Source organism: Acanthochromis polyacanthus, chromosome 21 (assembly GCF_021347895.1).
Source record: "Acanthochromis polyacanthus isolate Apoly-LR-REF ecotype Palm Island chromosome 21, KAUST_Apoly_ChrSc, whole genome shotgun sequence".
In the NCBI taxonomy this organism is placed as follows: domain Eukaryota; kingdom Metazoa; phylum Chordata; class Actinopteri; family Pomacentridae; genus Acanthochromis; species Acanthochromis polyacanthus.
Window position 1 is genome coordinate 855261 of NC_067133.1, and position 16698 is coordinate 871958.

The 16698-nt window shown below is 41.0% G+C and overlaps 1 protein-coding gene across 1 annotated transcript; it reads right to left on the reverse strand.

The window, feature by feature from the left end:
- Nucleotides 1-939: 939 nt before the first annotated feature.
- Nucleotides 940-15842, reverse strand: LOC110955467 (26S proteasome non-ATPase regulatory subunit 11A). Its single transcript, XM_022200475.2, has 13 exons — nucleotides 15699-15842; nucleotides 14849-14950; nucleotides 12610-12806; nucleotides 10610-10667; nucleotides 10189-10383; nucleotides 9918-10062; nucleotides 9670-9730; nucleotides 6874-6936; nucleotides 6570-6695; nucleotides 5600-5635; nucleotides 5423-5474; nucleotides 5204-5347; nucleotides 940-2193 (listed from the first exon to the last, which is right to left on the reverse strand). Exons 1-12 carry the CDS (start codon nucleotides 15787-15789, stop codon nucleotides 5205-5207), a joined length of 1269 nt encoding a protein of 422 aa, XP_022056167.1. The 5' UTR covers nucleotides 15790-15842; the 3' UTR covers nucleotides 940-2193; nucleotide 5204.
- Between the last annotated feature and the right edge of the window lie 856 nt (nucleotides 15843-16698).

Consider the following 16698-nt stretch of genomic DNA (forward strand, 5'->3'; position numbering starts at 1 on the left):
AAGTGGAGGCAGCTGTCGTTCTCCCCTACTTTGTGTATCGAACACGAAAAGACGCTGAAATTGCTCATTACGGGGTATATAAAATCACTGGTGTGCAATACTGCAAGACTTGGCATCGATCCGATACCAGGTAATTATAGGGCCACTATCACCGATACTCCAGGCTCACTTTATCAGGAGTTGGGAGGTTTATAACAAAGATTAGCTGCTGTATATGGTCGTCCACATCTGGAATGAAGATGGGGCTGTAAATGCTTACAGGGTTTAAGGATCAGACTAATTCCTGGGTAGGTTTTCTGTGGGTCAGACCAGGAAGAATCTGGGTTCAGGCGAGGGATAACCTCCTTAAACAGGGTTCATTTTTGACAGTTTGGTCGATATTTGTGCAACACTTCTCTCACTGAAATAAGAAATAATTTTTTTAAGATGCATTTTTACATAAAATTATTTGCACAGTGTTACTTTTGTATTGATGAAAATGAAAAAAATTCACCCCCACAGGTATCGTCTTTGATAATAAAGCGTGAAATGGTCAGTTTGTGGTGCCTACCTGGTTCCAGGTGAAACACTTCACTAGCTGAACATTTGCTTATGGACAGACGCTACATTTACCGATGTTCCCTAAACGCCTCACAGTGCAGACTGATGCTGCTCAGACGGCGCTAGTCTTTGTAATCAGCATACAGGAGACAAACTGAAACTAAAGTATCGATCTTATTACATTGGTATCGTTGAATATCAACACCAACGCTGGTATCAATCCACCCACCTCTAGTATTTACATCCAGTCTTAATATAACTTTCTACTACTGTACTTTTAGGCTTGTCAACATGCCAGCTTCCTTACTTTCATGCACTACAGGCAACTGAACACAAGGAAAATATCATTAAAGCATCTTGTTACACCTCAAACACAAAGACAAGATGATTTCCAGGATCTTCAAATCACGCAACTTGCAGGTTTAATCTTTTTTTTTTATTAGCATTTGTCTTTCTCCAACGTCATATATGGTAAACCCTCGAGTCCTTGCAAAGTTTAGTTCCCAGAAATGTACAGCTTTAATTTCTTCAGCAAAAACCTGCCTTTTTTTCTGCACAATCAACTCATCACAGGTCAGAACACAGAGTTGTCTCTATCCCAGTCACATCTGGAGCCTTTAAAAGCACTTAGTGTGACCGACCGAGCTCTCAGAGGCCAGGTTTGCTCTGTTCTTACGCATTATAAAAAAAGGGGACAGTGTGAATACATCAGGCCTCGGATGAACACAGGCGCTTGGCAATGTTATATACAAACAGGAAGTGGGAGTGCAGAGACGGGGGGTGGAAGGAAGAGGGGGTTGTAGGAGACCCCGGTGTGGTGGTCCCCTCTCCTTGTGGAATGGTCCCGAGTGGACAGAATTCCCTGTATGGTCCACGAATCCCACAATGCATTGTGAGCGAGCGAGTGAGAGCGCTCGGGGTGAGACGGGTCATGGAGGGGATGTGAGGAGAGAAGAGAGGGGGGGTCGATCTGACGCCCTGCACTTTCAAAAAATCACTCCTCGGGTGGATATTTTTTTTTGTTTTTCACAACCGCAGAAAATATTTAAACATTCAGTTTTAGGGCCACTTGGCAAACGCAACAGAACAGGTAGAATCCGGCGAGGGGCAGACCGAGCTACCCGCCTTTATCCCCCGGTTACACTCTGAAAACAGACCCAACTTGTGTTTTTTTTTTGTTTGTTTTTTTTGTATAATACATGTATGTATAAGTACTGTATATGTATTCTTTATTGTTATTTTACAAGATTCCCTGATGGCCAGCGCAGAGAGAAACAGGAAAAACAAAAAAAGGGAGGAGGGAGGCTTGTCCAATTTTACATACTGTAGAAACCAGTGGTGGGACAGGAGAGGAGGGGCGCAGTGCCTGGATTTGTCCACAGGGAGGAGCACTTTGTGTCTGATCAACCCCAATCAGATTGGAAGGTAGAGACAGTGGCGGGAGGCAGGGAGGGAGAGCAGAGGGGCTGAGGGAGGGAGTCCACCCTGTCAGCTTGTTGTTCCGTTGGGTTGTCTTCAGTCGGTCAGCTGGTTTGTTTGCTTGCTGGGTTGTTGAGTGTTTTTAATCTCCTCGTCCTCCTCCCCTCATCCCTCCCGGCCTTGAGTGAGCGATCGACGGCGGTCTGACTGGCCCACGTCACCGATCGTTTCATTCTGAGGAAACAACAACAGTTTACGCAAACATGGAGAATGAGCGTCAAGTAAGAAATGTTGTCAAGGATGAGGCTGGTGTTGTTTATTTCACCCTGCTCTTGTTCTCATTTACAGGCACCAAAATGTTTCCTTGTCTGACAAAAATCTAAAAATTACAAATTATATTTTTGGTTTATTGTTTACAAGAAAAACTAACAAAACCAAATTCTAACAAAATGACCCAATACTCAAAATTTCTTATATTAGAACCAATCAAATATTTACATAGGAGGCCAGAAATAAGAACCAGAGGATACCTATATCCTTCCTTCCTTCATTAGTTTGTTTCTTCCTTCCTTCCTCCTTCAATCCTTCATTCCTTCCTTCATTAGTTTCTTCCTTCCTTCCTTCCTTCCTCCTTCAATCCTTCCTTCATTAGTTTCTTCCTTCCTTCCTTCCTTCCTCCTTCAATCCTTCATTCCTTCCTTCATTAGTTTCTTCCTTCCTTCATTCCTTCCTTCATTAGTTTCTTCCTTCCTTCCTCCTTCAATCCTTCCTTCATTAGTGTCTTCCTTCTTTCCTTCCTTCCTCCTTCATTAGTTTCTTCCTTCTTTCCTTCCTTCCTCCTTCAGTCCTTCCTTCATTAGTTTCTTCCTTCCTTCCTTCCTCAATCCTTCCTTCCTCCTTCAATCCTTCCTTCATTAGTTTCTTTCTTCCTTTCTTCCTTCCTCCTTCAATCCTTCCTTCATTAGTTTCTTCCTTTCTTCCTTCCTTCCCTCTCTCCCTCCTTCCTTCCATCATTCATTCATTTGTTTCTTCCTTCCTTCCTTTCTTCCCTCCTTCAATCTTTAATTCCTTCATTAGTTTGTTCCTTCCTTCCTCCTTCCTTCCTTCCTTCCATCATTCATTCATTCGTTTCTTCCTTCCTTCCTTTCTTCCCTCCTTCAATCCTTCCTTCCTTCGTTAGTTTGTTCCTTCTTTCGTTCTTTCGTTCCTTCCTTTCTTGCTTCTCTTCATCATTCCTTCCTTTATAGAACCAATCAATTTGAAGGTTTTAATGGCTTTTGTAGGATTTTTTTAGTATTATGGCTGTGATTGTACTAAAAGAAATTACACTTGAAGACCTAAGAGGGATTCTAAATGCAATATTTCACAAATGTATGGGGCGTCTGAAACTGTATTTGTTTTCTGGCCCAGCGTTAGATTAGACAGACTCTACACTGATGTCTGTATGTTAAATATGAAGCGACCGGATGCCTCTGGATGCCGGTAGGTGCGTTTTGTTGGACGCTTAATGCAGGCTCACACAGATTTAGTCATCAGGCTGCATCACGCACATTAGGAGAAACTCCACATAATCTTCTCTCTAATCTCAGACATGCATGAACGACACAATCTGAATATAATGGCACATTATACGCTGCAGGATGTTAATTAAGATTATTGTACCAAAGGGAGTAATCAGGGAGTCGTGCACCACCCCACATGATCTCAGTGGGAAACCTGCTGTAACACTAATAATAAAAGCAGAGGGCTAAACCAGGCTGGATGGTTTGTCTGTTCTTCAGTCAGAGCTGCAGTTTTATTATCTGTAGCTAGCATTAGCCTCGAGGGATAGAAGGTTTGGCACCGCCTGGCAACAGTGTCCGCTGCTCCAGGTGATGGCTGATCATCTTAATCCTCCAGATTTTAAATCTGAAATATCACGCATGTTTAATATTAAGTGCAGTTCAGGAGGTTTCAGACCGGACCTGCAACATCATCGGTTCAGACCAAGACATCAGACCAGATTTAGGTTGGCAGGAGGAGTGAAACAGGGGTTAAAAACACCTATAGTCTGAGCCCATCATCAGCTGTTTCTCTCTCGTTTTTGTGCTAAAAGATGCATTTACTGCAGATATTATCAGCTGTGGTCTGATCCAAACTTGGCACCATCATTGCATATATGGTAGCTAATTATTGATGTCGGGGTTTTCCTCCACAGATGATTTTTTGGCAAACCTCTAAGAGGTTATAGCCGGTGCCAAAGGAAACTCACCAGTGCCAAAAGGATAAGAATTCAATTTGTATTCTTTTCCATTTGGCGTCCTCTTATTCTATCTTAATTTACTGAAGCAAAACAGACAATTTTGTTTAGGAAACTGTCAGAAATAACAAAACAATGCAGAGATTTCTTAGAAATAACACAACAGACTGAATGCTTTGACTGTTTGCTGACCGATAACGCTCACTGCTGTCATTAAAAGCCCATTCTGAGTCTTATCAGTGTTATTACTGATAACGAGTGTCAAACTAAAAGGTGGAGAGCAACTGCACAGGGCGGGGCGTTTAAGGTCAGTAGGAAAATGTGGAGGGCAACAACAGTTCCTTTTGTTGGCATAACAGAGAAATAATAAAAGCTGGATTCAGTATGAGGCTGTACCTGATCAAATGTTGACTATTTAATGAGTAGTTTTATAAAGTTCAGTTAAATCAATACACGTGGAAGTTGAGGTGATGAAAGTGTGAGAGAAATAGGGTGATTATAAATTTCTGTAAAGTGGGTAAGTGACTAATCTAACGCATCAAAATTAGTGAAAAATACCGATCATAATTTGTCAAAGCTCAAGGTCCATCAGCTAAAACACCACAGCAGCCAACAGTAATATTGATCATCAACATTGTAGTTAACTGATTTCTTCCTGATTTGTTTTGTTCAATATCTTGTATATTGTTCAAATTTGAACGAAGCTACACGTTTGTACTCGTGGTAATGACCAAACAAACATCTCCCTGTACACATGATGTGTTTTGTTGAACAGAATTTGCTATTTCAGATCTATAAAACCATCATCCTTTCAATTTATTGTCTTCTTTATCACTATAAATTTAAGTCTCATTGTGATAACTTTGGGTAATACACCCATGCATCAGGATAAATTGTTCTCTGAATGATTATAATTTTAGGAGCGGTGGATAAACATGCATTATTTAAACTCCATGTCATTCATTGAACTACTGCATAAACTACACAACCGCTACTGGTGCTGACCTTATGTAAGCTTCTTGGCTTTGTTGTAAAGCGAGTCAACCACTTTGCTCATGTTCTGAATGGTCTCCAGTGCCGCCTCGTATGTCTTGTCCACCACCGGTTCATCAAAGACGATCAGCACGCCTTCACCTTGGTCCAAAATACCTGTTGAGGAGGAGGAGGTGATCAGGAAGTGATCACAGAAACACTGAAGAGTTTACAGAAAAGACCACGGCATACCGTGAAACTTCTTATCCAGAATCATCTGTGATAATTTCCTCTCCACGTCCCCCTGCAAGGCACACACAATCTGACTGCAGCTTTTCCACCGGGAAACTTAATGAATTACTCAAAATAGGCAACTAGCGTGAAATGACAACTAAAACACTGATCAGCTGATGATGAACAAAACCTTACCTTAGGTAGTTTGATGAGGGAGGAAATGTGTGCTATCTGTTAAAGAAAAGAATTACCATCAGAATGCTTCAAGATGCTCAGCAGTATTAAGCATTTTAGTACAGACGTTAAAGTCTACACTCATCAGCCACAACATTAAAACAACCTGTCTAACGTAGTGCAGCTAAAACAGATCTGAATCATCCAGGCCTGGACTCCACAGACCTCTGAAGGTGTTTAAGTACTAGAAGCTGTTGATTTGTCTTTCTAGAGCATCCCACAGATGCTTGATCAAACTGATATCTGGGGAATTTGGAGGCCCAGCCAACACCTTGAAGTCTTTGTCATGTTCTTCACTCCAGACCTGAACCCTTTCTGAAGCATGCCAGGGAGAGGCCATGAGGGTATACCGACACCATGAAGGAGTGTGTGCGCTCTGCAACAATGTTTAGGTAGGTGGTAAAAGTCAAAGCAACATCCACATGAATGCAGGACCCATGGTTTCCCAGAAGAACATTCCCCAAAGCACCACACTGCCTCTCATACGGTCTCCTGTTGCCATCTCATGATCAAAAAAAATGTGTGATTCATCAGACCAGGTCACCTTCCACTGCTCAGAGGTCCAGCTCTTACTACAGTCGTTCTTCTGAGGATCAAACCACACAGGCCTGCCTTCATTCATGCCCATGAGCCTTTCATTTGTTCACCAGGTGTCCTCTCTTGAACCTCTTTTGGTTGTTTCTAACCGCTGCACACGAGTAGCACCAAACAACACCTGCTGTTTAAAGATGCTGTGGCCCAGTCATCCGTTACCACAAGTCAGTTCTTGTCAAAGTCACTCAGAACCTCCAGCTGTCAATTCAATTTTTATCTGTCAGTGGTTTATTTATTGTGGCTGACTGGTGTCTATTTATTATATACAAGTCTTCATGAACCATCTCCATGTCACGATGTTGCTCCCTATCTGTCTGAAGTGGCTGAGGATGATTACCTGGACCCTGGAGAAAGGCTCGATGACCCTGATGAGGTTCTGTTCCAGCAGGTTGTCGTACAGCTTGGTCAGATGGGTGCTGATTATGGGATCATCCCTCAGCTCTGCTTTGTACTCTGTTAGTGCCTTGGGGAGGATAGGAGCAATTTTTTAATGACAAATTAAGGGTAACGTGGCTAAAACAGAATTTAAAAATTACGCAAACATGCAGACGACGGACAGTGTTTTAATCGCAGCGGCTTCAAGTCTGTCCTCAGTTTACAAAAAGTCCACACACAGAGCATGAAACTCTACACACACAAACCTTTTCAAAGTCTGCGAGCGACCGGTTCTTGCTGGCTTGTGCCACACATTTCAGTGAGTCTGTCTGTAAGGAAAACAAGTGAGAAATATGAAGAAAGGGTTACAGAGAGATGGCAGCAAATGAACAGCTTTTACTAAGAGAGACGAGTGTTGTGCTGAATACAAAGCAAGCAATTTCAATATGTGTTCTTAAATAAATCCAGCAAAAACCATCCATTCAAATTTAACTGATCTTTGGGGAAGCATGGTTACTGTTGCTATGTCCGTCCATTCTCACACGCCACATTATGCAACTTACAAAGAAAACAGATGCAGGTTTACCACTAAAGTTAAACAACTGGGTCCTCGACTTCACAAAGGGGTCACTTCTCACAAACGTCCAGTGAGCAGAAATTTTGCAAACTGAAATCTACCAGAGGTCAATGATTATCTTCAGGGGTTGGGGCAAAACACTGCCTCTGATTTTTTTGTGTTTCAAACTGACCTGTTTAGAACCATAACCCTCTAAAAGAGCTTAAAGACGCTAAAAGACTGAGACTAAAACTGCACACACTAGCTGCACTCTTTATAAATCTAATCTATTGCTTTCTGATACTTTAAAGCCTCCTTATACACACGTGGACAAAATTGTTGGTACCCCTCAGTTAAAGAAGGAAAAACCCACAATTCTCACTGAAATCACTTGAAACTCACAAAAGTAACAATAAATAAAAATTTATTGAAAATTAAATAATCAAAATCAGCCATCACTTTTGAATTGTTGATTAACATAATTATTTAAAAAAACAAACTAATGAAATAGGGCTGGACAAAAATGATGGTACCCATAACTTAATATTTTGTTGCACAACCTTTTGAGGCAATCACTGCAATTGAACGATTTCTGAATTTGTCAGTGAGCGTTCTGCAGCTGTCAACAGGTATTTTGGCCCACTCCTCATGAGCAAACAGCTCCAGTTGTCTCAGGTTTGATGGGTGTCTTCTCCAAATGGCATGTTTCAGCTCCTTCCACATATGTTCAATGGGATTCAGATCTGGGCTCATAGAAGGCCACTTTAGAATAGTCCAACGCTTTTCTCTCAGCCATTCTTGGGTGTTTTTGGCTGTGTGTTTTGGATCGTTGTCCTGTTGGAAGACCCATGACCTGCGACTGAGACCAAGCTTTCTGACACTAGGCAGCACATTTCTCTCCAGAATGCCTTGATAGTCTTCAGATTTCATCGTACCTTGCACACTTTCAAGACACCCTGTGCCAGATGCAGCAAAGCAGCCCCAAAACATTACTGAGCCTCCTCCATGTTTCACCGTAGGGACAGTGTTCTTTTCTTCGTATGCTTGGTTTTTGAGTCTATGAACATAGAGTTGATGTGCCTTACCAAAAAGCTCCAGTTTGGTCTCATCTGTCCAAAGGACATTCTCCCAGAAGCTTTGTGGCTTGTCAACATGCATTTTTGCAAATTCCAGTCTCGCTTTTTTATGAGTTTTTTTCAGCAGTGGTGTCCTCCTTGGTCGTCTCCCATGAAGTCCACTTTGGCTCAAACAACCACGAATGGTGCGATCTGACACTGATGTACCTTGGCCTTGGAGTTCACCTTTAATTTCTTTGGAGGTTGCTCTGGGCTCTTTGGATACAATTCCAACGATCCGTCTCTTCAATTTGTCATCAATTTTCCTCTTGCGGCCACGTCCAGGGAGGTTGGCTACTGTCCCGTGGGTCTTGAACTTCTGAATAATATGAGCCACTGTTGTCACAGGAACTTCAAGCTGTTTAGAGATGGTCTTATAGCCTTTACCTTTAAGATGTTTGTCTATCATTTTTTTTCGGATGTCCTGGGACAATTCTCTCCTTCGCTTTCTGTTGTCCATGTTCAGTGTGGTACACACCTTTTCACCAAACAGCAGGGTGACTACTTGTCTCCCTTTAAATAGGCAGACTGACTGATTATGAGTTTGGAAACACCTGTGATGTCAATTAAATGACACACCTGAGTTAATCATGTCACTCTGGTCAAATAGTTTTCAATCTTTTATAGAGGTACCATCATTTTTGTCCAGGCCTGTTTCATTAGTTTGTTTTTTTAAATAATTATGTTAATCAACAATTCAAAAGTAATGGCTGTTTTTGATTATTTAATTTTCAATAAATTTTTATTTATTGTTACTTTTGTGAGTTTCAAGTGATTTCAGTGAGAATTGTGGGTTTTTCCTTCTTTAACTGAGGGGTACCAACAATTTTGTCCACGTGTGTATGTAGATATATAATAATCAGATGTTAAATTCTTTTCAAATTTGTAAAAGTAATATCATCCGAATAATAAATTGTGTTCCACTACTGTACAATAAATGAAGAAAAACGTACACATCTAAAACAAAACTTTATTTACTTTGAGAAATAACCTTCTTGAGCTATTTATGCTGCCCATTGAAGTGGTTTGCAGCAATTCTGACTCAAGTTTTGTGTGACAGTCGGGCTATTTACTGCATCTCATTCTGCAGGTGAGTGAATATTGAAGCTTGACTTCAAAAAAAAAAAAATCATACATCAATTTGCAATATCTGTCAAAAAAATTATAATTAAATTGCTTTACAAAATCGTTCAGCGCAAAGTTCTGGGCATCACCTTGAAATTTAAAACCTGTCAATACTTTTAAAAATCTTTTACGGTTTTCGATTTTAATTTAAATTTTTTATATTTCAATTTAAGCTACGACAGAACAATCTCTGTTCAGGGAAAAGCTCAGATAAGCGTCGATTCTTAAAGCTTTGAGTAGAAAGTGTGAGGAATGAAGAGTGATACCTGTCTGCCAGCGTACCGCAGAGCTAGTTTACCACTGATGAGGGCCTGGACATCCTCAGGCCTGAAACAGAAAACAATTCACATCAGACACAGCAAAAATACTGAAAGCTAAAACACTGTATGTTCTCTCTCAGTGAAGACTAAATATATGTCACACAGCTTTTAACACAGTTGTACACGCTACATAAGATGCATTAAAACCTAATTTTAACCTTCAGATGCCACAGATCTGCATGCAAAGCACTTACGCATTGAGCATGATTTTGCACAGCAGCATGTATTTGAGGGCTGTGATGGCTCGAGGGCTGTCAATGGAGTCGTAGCCCTCGAAGGCCTCGTAGAAGTAGGAGTAAGCTGTCTTCCAATCTTTCTCCTCTGCTGCGTGAATGATCCCTGGAAACACACGAGAACACCCACGTGAATGTCAAATTATCGGCAGCGTTGGAGAGAGAACTGCGGCTTGAATTTTCTTAACAGATCGTGATTAGAAACTCAGGTGCGCGTGGTTGTTTGTGGTACCTGACTGCATGTCTAAAGCTGCTTGTAGTTTGGGTGGGCAGTAGATGGCGTTGGCGGTTGTCCTGGCAGACGTGAGGGCGGCGCGGGCCTTGGGCAGGTTACTGAGTGCGTGGTATGTCTTACTCTCCAGCAGCTGAACCTCCACCAGCAAGGCTTTGTCGTCCATCTTCTTGAGCTCCTGTAGCAACTGGGAGCCTGGAGGAAGGAGGAAGTGTAGTGGAGTCAACAAAATGCTCTAAGGATGAGATTTTGGTGCAAATTAAAGAAAAAAAAAATCAACCCTGAAGTAAGGACATGCACTAACAAGGCCAGTTTAGAACAACAACCTCAAGCCAATAGTTTCTTGACAAGGTTTCTTTTGTTTTCTTAATATTCTGTAACAACTGACTTCAAAGAAACCTCCAGGAGGTTTAAAACTCACCAAGTTGTAGCGCCTCCTGATAGCACTTTGTGTCGAAATACAGGGAGATGAGCCGAGCCTGAGGAGAGAAAAGATGTTATGTTCCTCTGAACGTATGCCTGATAGATTGTGTTAATATGTGCCGAGTAGCTCCGTAGTTGCTCCCTCATGCTATTAAATCTAGGAGAATGCATCCAATTACAATTCATCTTGGGGTATATAAAGGCAGAGGAGCAGCACCTCTCGGTCTCCTGGACACATCTGCTAACATTATTATATGTTATTGTATCCGGTCAAGACTTTTCATGTTTATTGTTTCTTCTGTATGTTGTCAATTAGGGCTGCAACTAATGACGCGTCGACGAGTCGTCTGAGCACGATACATCATCAGAAGCGGAAGTGAGCGCGCAATGCAACAGAAATCATCATCCGACCGGAGCACGGAACACGGACGGACGTCGGCGCTGCATCATGCATGTATTATGTATGCATGATGCAGCACGGATGTCCGAGTTATATCGTAAACATGGATGTCAGCGTTTACTATACAGCTGTATCTAAACGCGGACATCCGCGCTGCATCGTGCATACATAATACATGCACGATGCAGCGCCGATGTCCGTCCATGTTCCTCACTTCCGCTTCTGATGACGTATCGTGCTCAGACGACTCGTTGACGCGTCGTTAGTTGCAGCCCTATTGTCAATGGGTTTTTGTGAGGAAAAGAATAATATTTGACTTTGTTTTAGAGATCGAAATGCACAAAAAAATTGACCTCTGATATCCTCTATCTAGTTCTGTGTTCCTACCTTCTCTACTAGACCAACTATCTCAGGGCTGAAGCACACATTTGGTTTGCGGAAAAATTCACACAACAAAAACGTACGTCAACTGCTAGAGCAAGCAGGCCGAACAGATATCTTTGAGTAAAATAGCGGAAGATTTTGAGCAGTTTGTCAAAATTATCCAATTCTTTTTAGAGTGACAACCATCTGTGTTACTTCCATTAAAAGGAAAAGACTTTCATTAACAGGATTACTCCAATACTTTGGGCTGCAGAAAACACAGCCTGTGAACACGCCCCATGTTCTCACAACTTAACATTCACCCTACGAATGAAAACGGACAGTCCAAACGTACTGAACGTTTCCAGATCATTTACTCAGGGTCGGCTCTAGAATAACTGATACCGTTTCACAGAAGTCACTGGGGTGGCTGCATTTTGTTCCAGTGTAAACTTTGCAAACAGCAGTTTATATATCACAGCCCAACAATGACATCATCAACACTCCTTCAACTGGGATTTATGGAGCTCTATTTTCATAAAACACATGAATATGCACACTGGTCTGCTTTGAGTCTGTTTCATATCAGTATAAAACAATCAAGGCGAACAGAACTGAATGTGCTAGAAATAGTAGCTTTGTATGCTAATTTATAATTCACTGAGGCTGATAAGACTAGCAGGTACAGTGCAGCGGATTTAGTTAATCTAAAGATAATGCACAGATATTTTTCCTGCAACTAATCGAGTAGGTTTCGGTGCACATTTTGCCGCATCCACTTCCCATGTAGCCTAAAATCACCACTGAAGTGTGAATAACATATTTAACTAACATATTTTTAAACACAACAACTAATAAAGTATTAAAAATATCAAACAATATTGCACATATTTAAGGTTTTAGATTACGTCACAATGGCAATAAACATGTTGGCACTTCATAGTAACAGTGAGAAAACAAACTGATGATACAAAGAAGATTTTTTTTCAGTTAGTCAGCTATTGCTCCAGTTTCTTTTTTCCACATTGGTGCCAAAACCAGAGAACAACCAGACAAGTTCTCTCCTAAACTTGCACTGACACTTACACGAGTAATGGATGCGTTTAGAGACCGACAATTTGAGGCATCTTGTTGACACTCGAGTCCAAATCATCTGCTATTGCTCGTCCCAATAAACGTGAAAAGAAAAGCTCCAGTGGCCGAACAGATCACACGGTAAAGACACCGAGTCTTACCTCCAGCGCTTGTCTGAGGAATGTCCTCTTCTCAGCCTTGGCCCACTCTATGCATTCCAGACAGAGCTCTACCTCCTGACCTGTGGCGGCTTCCATGTCCAGGAACAGGTCCAGCAGGGAGCGGACCAGCCGGGCTGCCTTGGCCTTGGAGATGGAGTTGAGGAAGGGCCGTACATACTTCAGCAGGCCTCCGAGCTCTGAGAGGAGGGTCAAACGAGAGGAACGTGTAAACAGAAAACTTTTACCGAACCAAATCGGATAATTCAGAAGAACAGGATGTGCCTCCTAAGCAATAGAGTCGGTGTGTGTCTTAGATTTCAGTGCAGACAGACATCTCATTATTCAATTGGACATGGTCGTGATCAGCAATTAAAATGTTTTCTGTCTAATTTGAAGCCCACCAGACATTTTGACAGACACAGACTGTCTGAAAATTGAGAATTTGGGCACTTAGGCATCATCACTGACTCCAGCTGCAATTATTACTTGATTAACTGTTAACTATTAAAATAATCTATTTTGATAACAGATTAATCAGTTTGATTTTGTCAGAAAAAAAAATCTTTCCAGCTTCTTGCATCTTGATATTATCAGTTTTTCACTCTTCTACAACAGTAAACTGAACATCTTTGATTTGTGGGCACATTAAAAAAAAGAGATCTTACATTTTGTGAAACACTGATGAACATTTTCTGACTTTTATAGACCAGACAGCGAATTGCTTAATGGCGAAAATCATTGAAAATGTAAAATAAGCAGTTATTTTAGCCCTACCAATGACAGGTAATTTTAGACACCAGTAACACACAGGTCAGATTCATTTGGTTCTTTTTGTTTTTGATGAGGTATAACACTCCCACAAGCCCCAAACAGGAACAAACTGGTCAGACCAAAACCACTCAGGCTTCCCACAGGATGCTTAAACCTAATATTTCCCCAGCACAACGTGTTGCTTTGTTTGGTTTATTTAAGGGCAGCCGCGTGTTTCAGAAGAAGATCCTACAGAGACTGTTGGTTTGCAGGCCGAGAAAAGAACAAATTCTCAGGTTGTATGAACTAAAAATATTATTTTTTTGGTTCAGCACTTCACTAACTCCTTGCATTTCAGGAACATTATAAATATGTTTATAACTGTGACTCAGACTCTACAGCAGGGGTGTCAAACATGTGGCCCACGGGCCAAAACCGGTCCTCCAGAGGGTCCAATCCGGCCCATGAGACAACTTTGGAAAAATTACGGAGAACACATTAACTGCAAATTTTTAATTTGTATAACTATAAATTTCAAATTATTTCTAGACCTTGACAAATCGTTTTGATCATAAAGTAAAATATTAGATTGCTCATTGTTTTTTTGTGTCTCATTTTTCTAATATTTTATCTTGATTTTGTTGTTTTTTGTCTGAATTGTCTTTTGTCTCGTGTTTTGGTCGGTTTGTGTTTCCTTTCTGTCTCGCTTATGTTGTCGTCATATTTTTGTCATCTTGTGTTTTGCTTCATTCATTGTTTTGTGGGTTTTGTTGTCTCACTTGTGTAGCTTGTATATTTTTGTTGTTTTGTTTCTTTTTTGTCATTTTTTCTTGTGTCATTTGTTTCATTTTTGTTGCTTTATAAATTTCTTGTATCCTTTGTTTTGTTTCTTGTCATTTGCCTCATTTTTTGTCATTTTCTGTCTCATTTTTGTAATATTTGGTGTTGTTATTGTTGTTTTTTGGTCTTTTTTGTCTGGCATTTGTCATTTTGATCATAAAGTAAAATACTATATCATTCAGTTTCAGATGACTACATGTTTTTTTTCCCTTTGTAGACACTCTGATCTGTCAGTTGCTTTGTGTAAATGGTAAACTGAGGCTTAATGTTGTTGAAATTGAACTTATATTCAGGTTGCTCCTAATGTTGTGTAAAAAGATAATTCCTTAAATGCGAACATTTGGAGTTGTGGTTATTTATAGTTTATTATACTGTGATTTTTCTGGTCACTTGAGATCAAGCTGGGCTGAATGTGGAACCTGAACTGAATGAGTTTTATACCCCTATTATAGAGCATTTCACTCACATGCTACAAACCAAAGACTCAGAACAGGATGTAAAAACAGCTGGTGTCATTGCTGAACTTTCAACAAGACAGACCGATCATGCTGGTTATTTTTTTTGACAGAGTGTCTGGTCTTATCATTCCTTATGTGTGCGCGCTCAAACCAAGCAGCGGGGTGAAATGTGAACATCATGTCCTGGTCACCTGCAGCCTGTCCCGTCTTTGCCAGCAGCCCTCCCAGCTCCAGGATGCTCTGCTCTTTAACACGAACCGCCTCCTCATCGCTGTCCTGGATGTCCCGCTTCACTACAACACACACACACACACACACACACACACACACACACACACACACACACACACACACACACACACACACACGTATGTACCGATGATGTAATCTGATCCGCGTGAACGTGAATCAACGCGACTCACAAACAGTGAAAATGCTGATGTTACACTGCTGGGGTCTAAGGAGTCAAGTTATATCGTGGATAGATGGCAAACAGCCAAGTCGTTAGCGAAGCTGCGAAATACCGTAGCTGTCAAATTAAACAATAAACGACAATGACAGCTACACAGCTAAGCTTTACAAAACAACACAGAACACATATGCTATACAGGTTTGTGCTAAACGCTACGTCAAAGAATGTAATGTCAAAAAGCCAACTCAGTTTCACTTTAATTTCCCTGTCGGCCTGACATCTGACAAGACGAGGAATAGCCGCTAACTACGCTAGCTGCAAGCTAACGTTAACTAGCCAGCTGTCACCCAAACCCCTGTCAAATGAATGAGCCCAGCTAGCTAGCGTTAGCCTGTCTCATGAGCTAGCCGGCATGTAGCTAGCCGGCTAGCCCACTGCTGCTGACTCACTGTGCAAGCAGGGAGAAAAAAGAGACGCTCAGCATTGGGCTAGCTAACCTAGCTTAGCTTAGCTGCTAACGAGCTAATAGCGGAGCGAGCTAACTCAACTGATGGAGTATAAGTACAGCGTCCGTGTCTGACCGTTAAACTACCGTATTTCTAGCGCCGCGGCCTGTCGGTTATATTTACCTATTGAATGTAAGATATCGATAGAGGCATTCCGGTCTGTTCCAAGAAGAGACTGTGCTCTCTGAAACTCAGCCACTGCCGCGGCTGCCATCTTTCCTTCGCCTGCCTCCGCTCCACTCTGCCCGGCTGTTTTCCGGTCGGGTCGTACCCATGTTCGGAGCAACGCTGCCCCCTACAGGCGGTGTCCAGCACCGCCTGCCTGCAGCTACAGCTCATAAAACAGGCAATTTACTCGACAACAATAATACATCTAATTTAAAAAGATTTCTAATGCAATTTACACTCCCAACAGAAATATAATATCCACTGCCAGGTTTTTAAATTATAATAACTTATCAATCCTGCACTATTCCTCTCCTTAATAGTGTGATTAAGGCACCACACTTTATAGCTTTTAGTGTTGTGGAAATTAAATTGCTGTGTTTTTATTATTTCTCATCTTCCTTAATCCACATCTAACCAAGGATTTGTTGGTAGAAAATATATTAGGAAAATGTGTGCCTTTTATTATTAGAAAATGCGAAAAGTGAAGAAGTGTGATAGGAATTCTACATCTTACTGGTCTTTCTAACATTTTACTGGTATGTTATTGTACTGCAAATTTAATATATTTACTGTGGACTCTGCCATTTCCCCTGTGGAAGGAATATGAAAGAAAAACATCCCTGTCAGACCGAGTGTGACTTCATACTTTTGGTTCTTGTTTTTGGAAAGTTCATGTAAATTCTTCTTAAATTCATCCTAAATTCCCCTCAGGATTAATAAAGCATCTATGCATCTATGTTTGTTAGTGTGGTCTATTGTAATAAAGAACTTTGAAGGACACTTTGTGAATTTACTTTCTGTACAATTTTCACAATTCTGGTTTTCATTTCGAGAAATTTATAATTCAAGGGTCATATAACGCCAAAGATGCAACAGAGATGATTTTAAAATTACAGAGAAATGCGTCATCAAACCAAAGACAAAAGTATACAAGCAAAAGCTGCTACATGAAGGA

What these genes read in the sequence shown, in the direction of transcription:
- LOC110955467 (XM_022200475.2), bottom strand. Translation starts at nt 15,789, where the DNA reads ATGGCAGCCGCGGCAGTGGCTGAGTTTCAGAGAGCACAGTCTCTTCTT. An exon ending in CGCTCGCAGACTTTGAAAAG is followed by an intron (nt 6,696 to 6,873) that starts GTTTGTGTGTGT and finishes ATCCTCCCCAAG; the next exon opens with GCACTAACAGAGTACAAAGC. An exon ending in TCTGGATAAGAAGTTTCACG is followed by an intron (nt 5,348 to 5,422) that starts GTATGCCGTGGT and finishes CCTCCTCAACAG; the next exon opens with GTATTTTGGACCAAGGTGAA.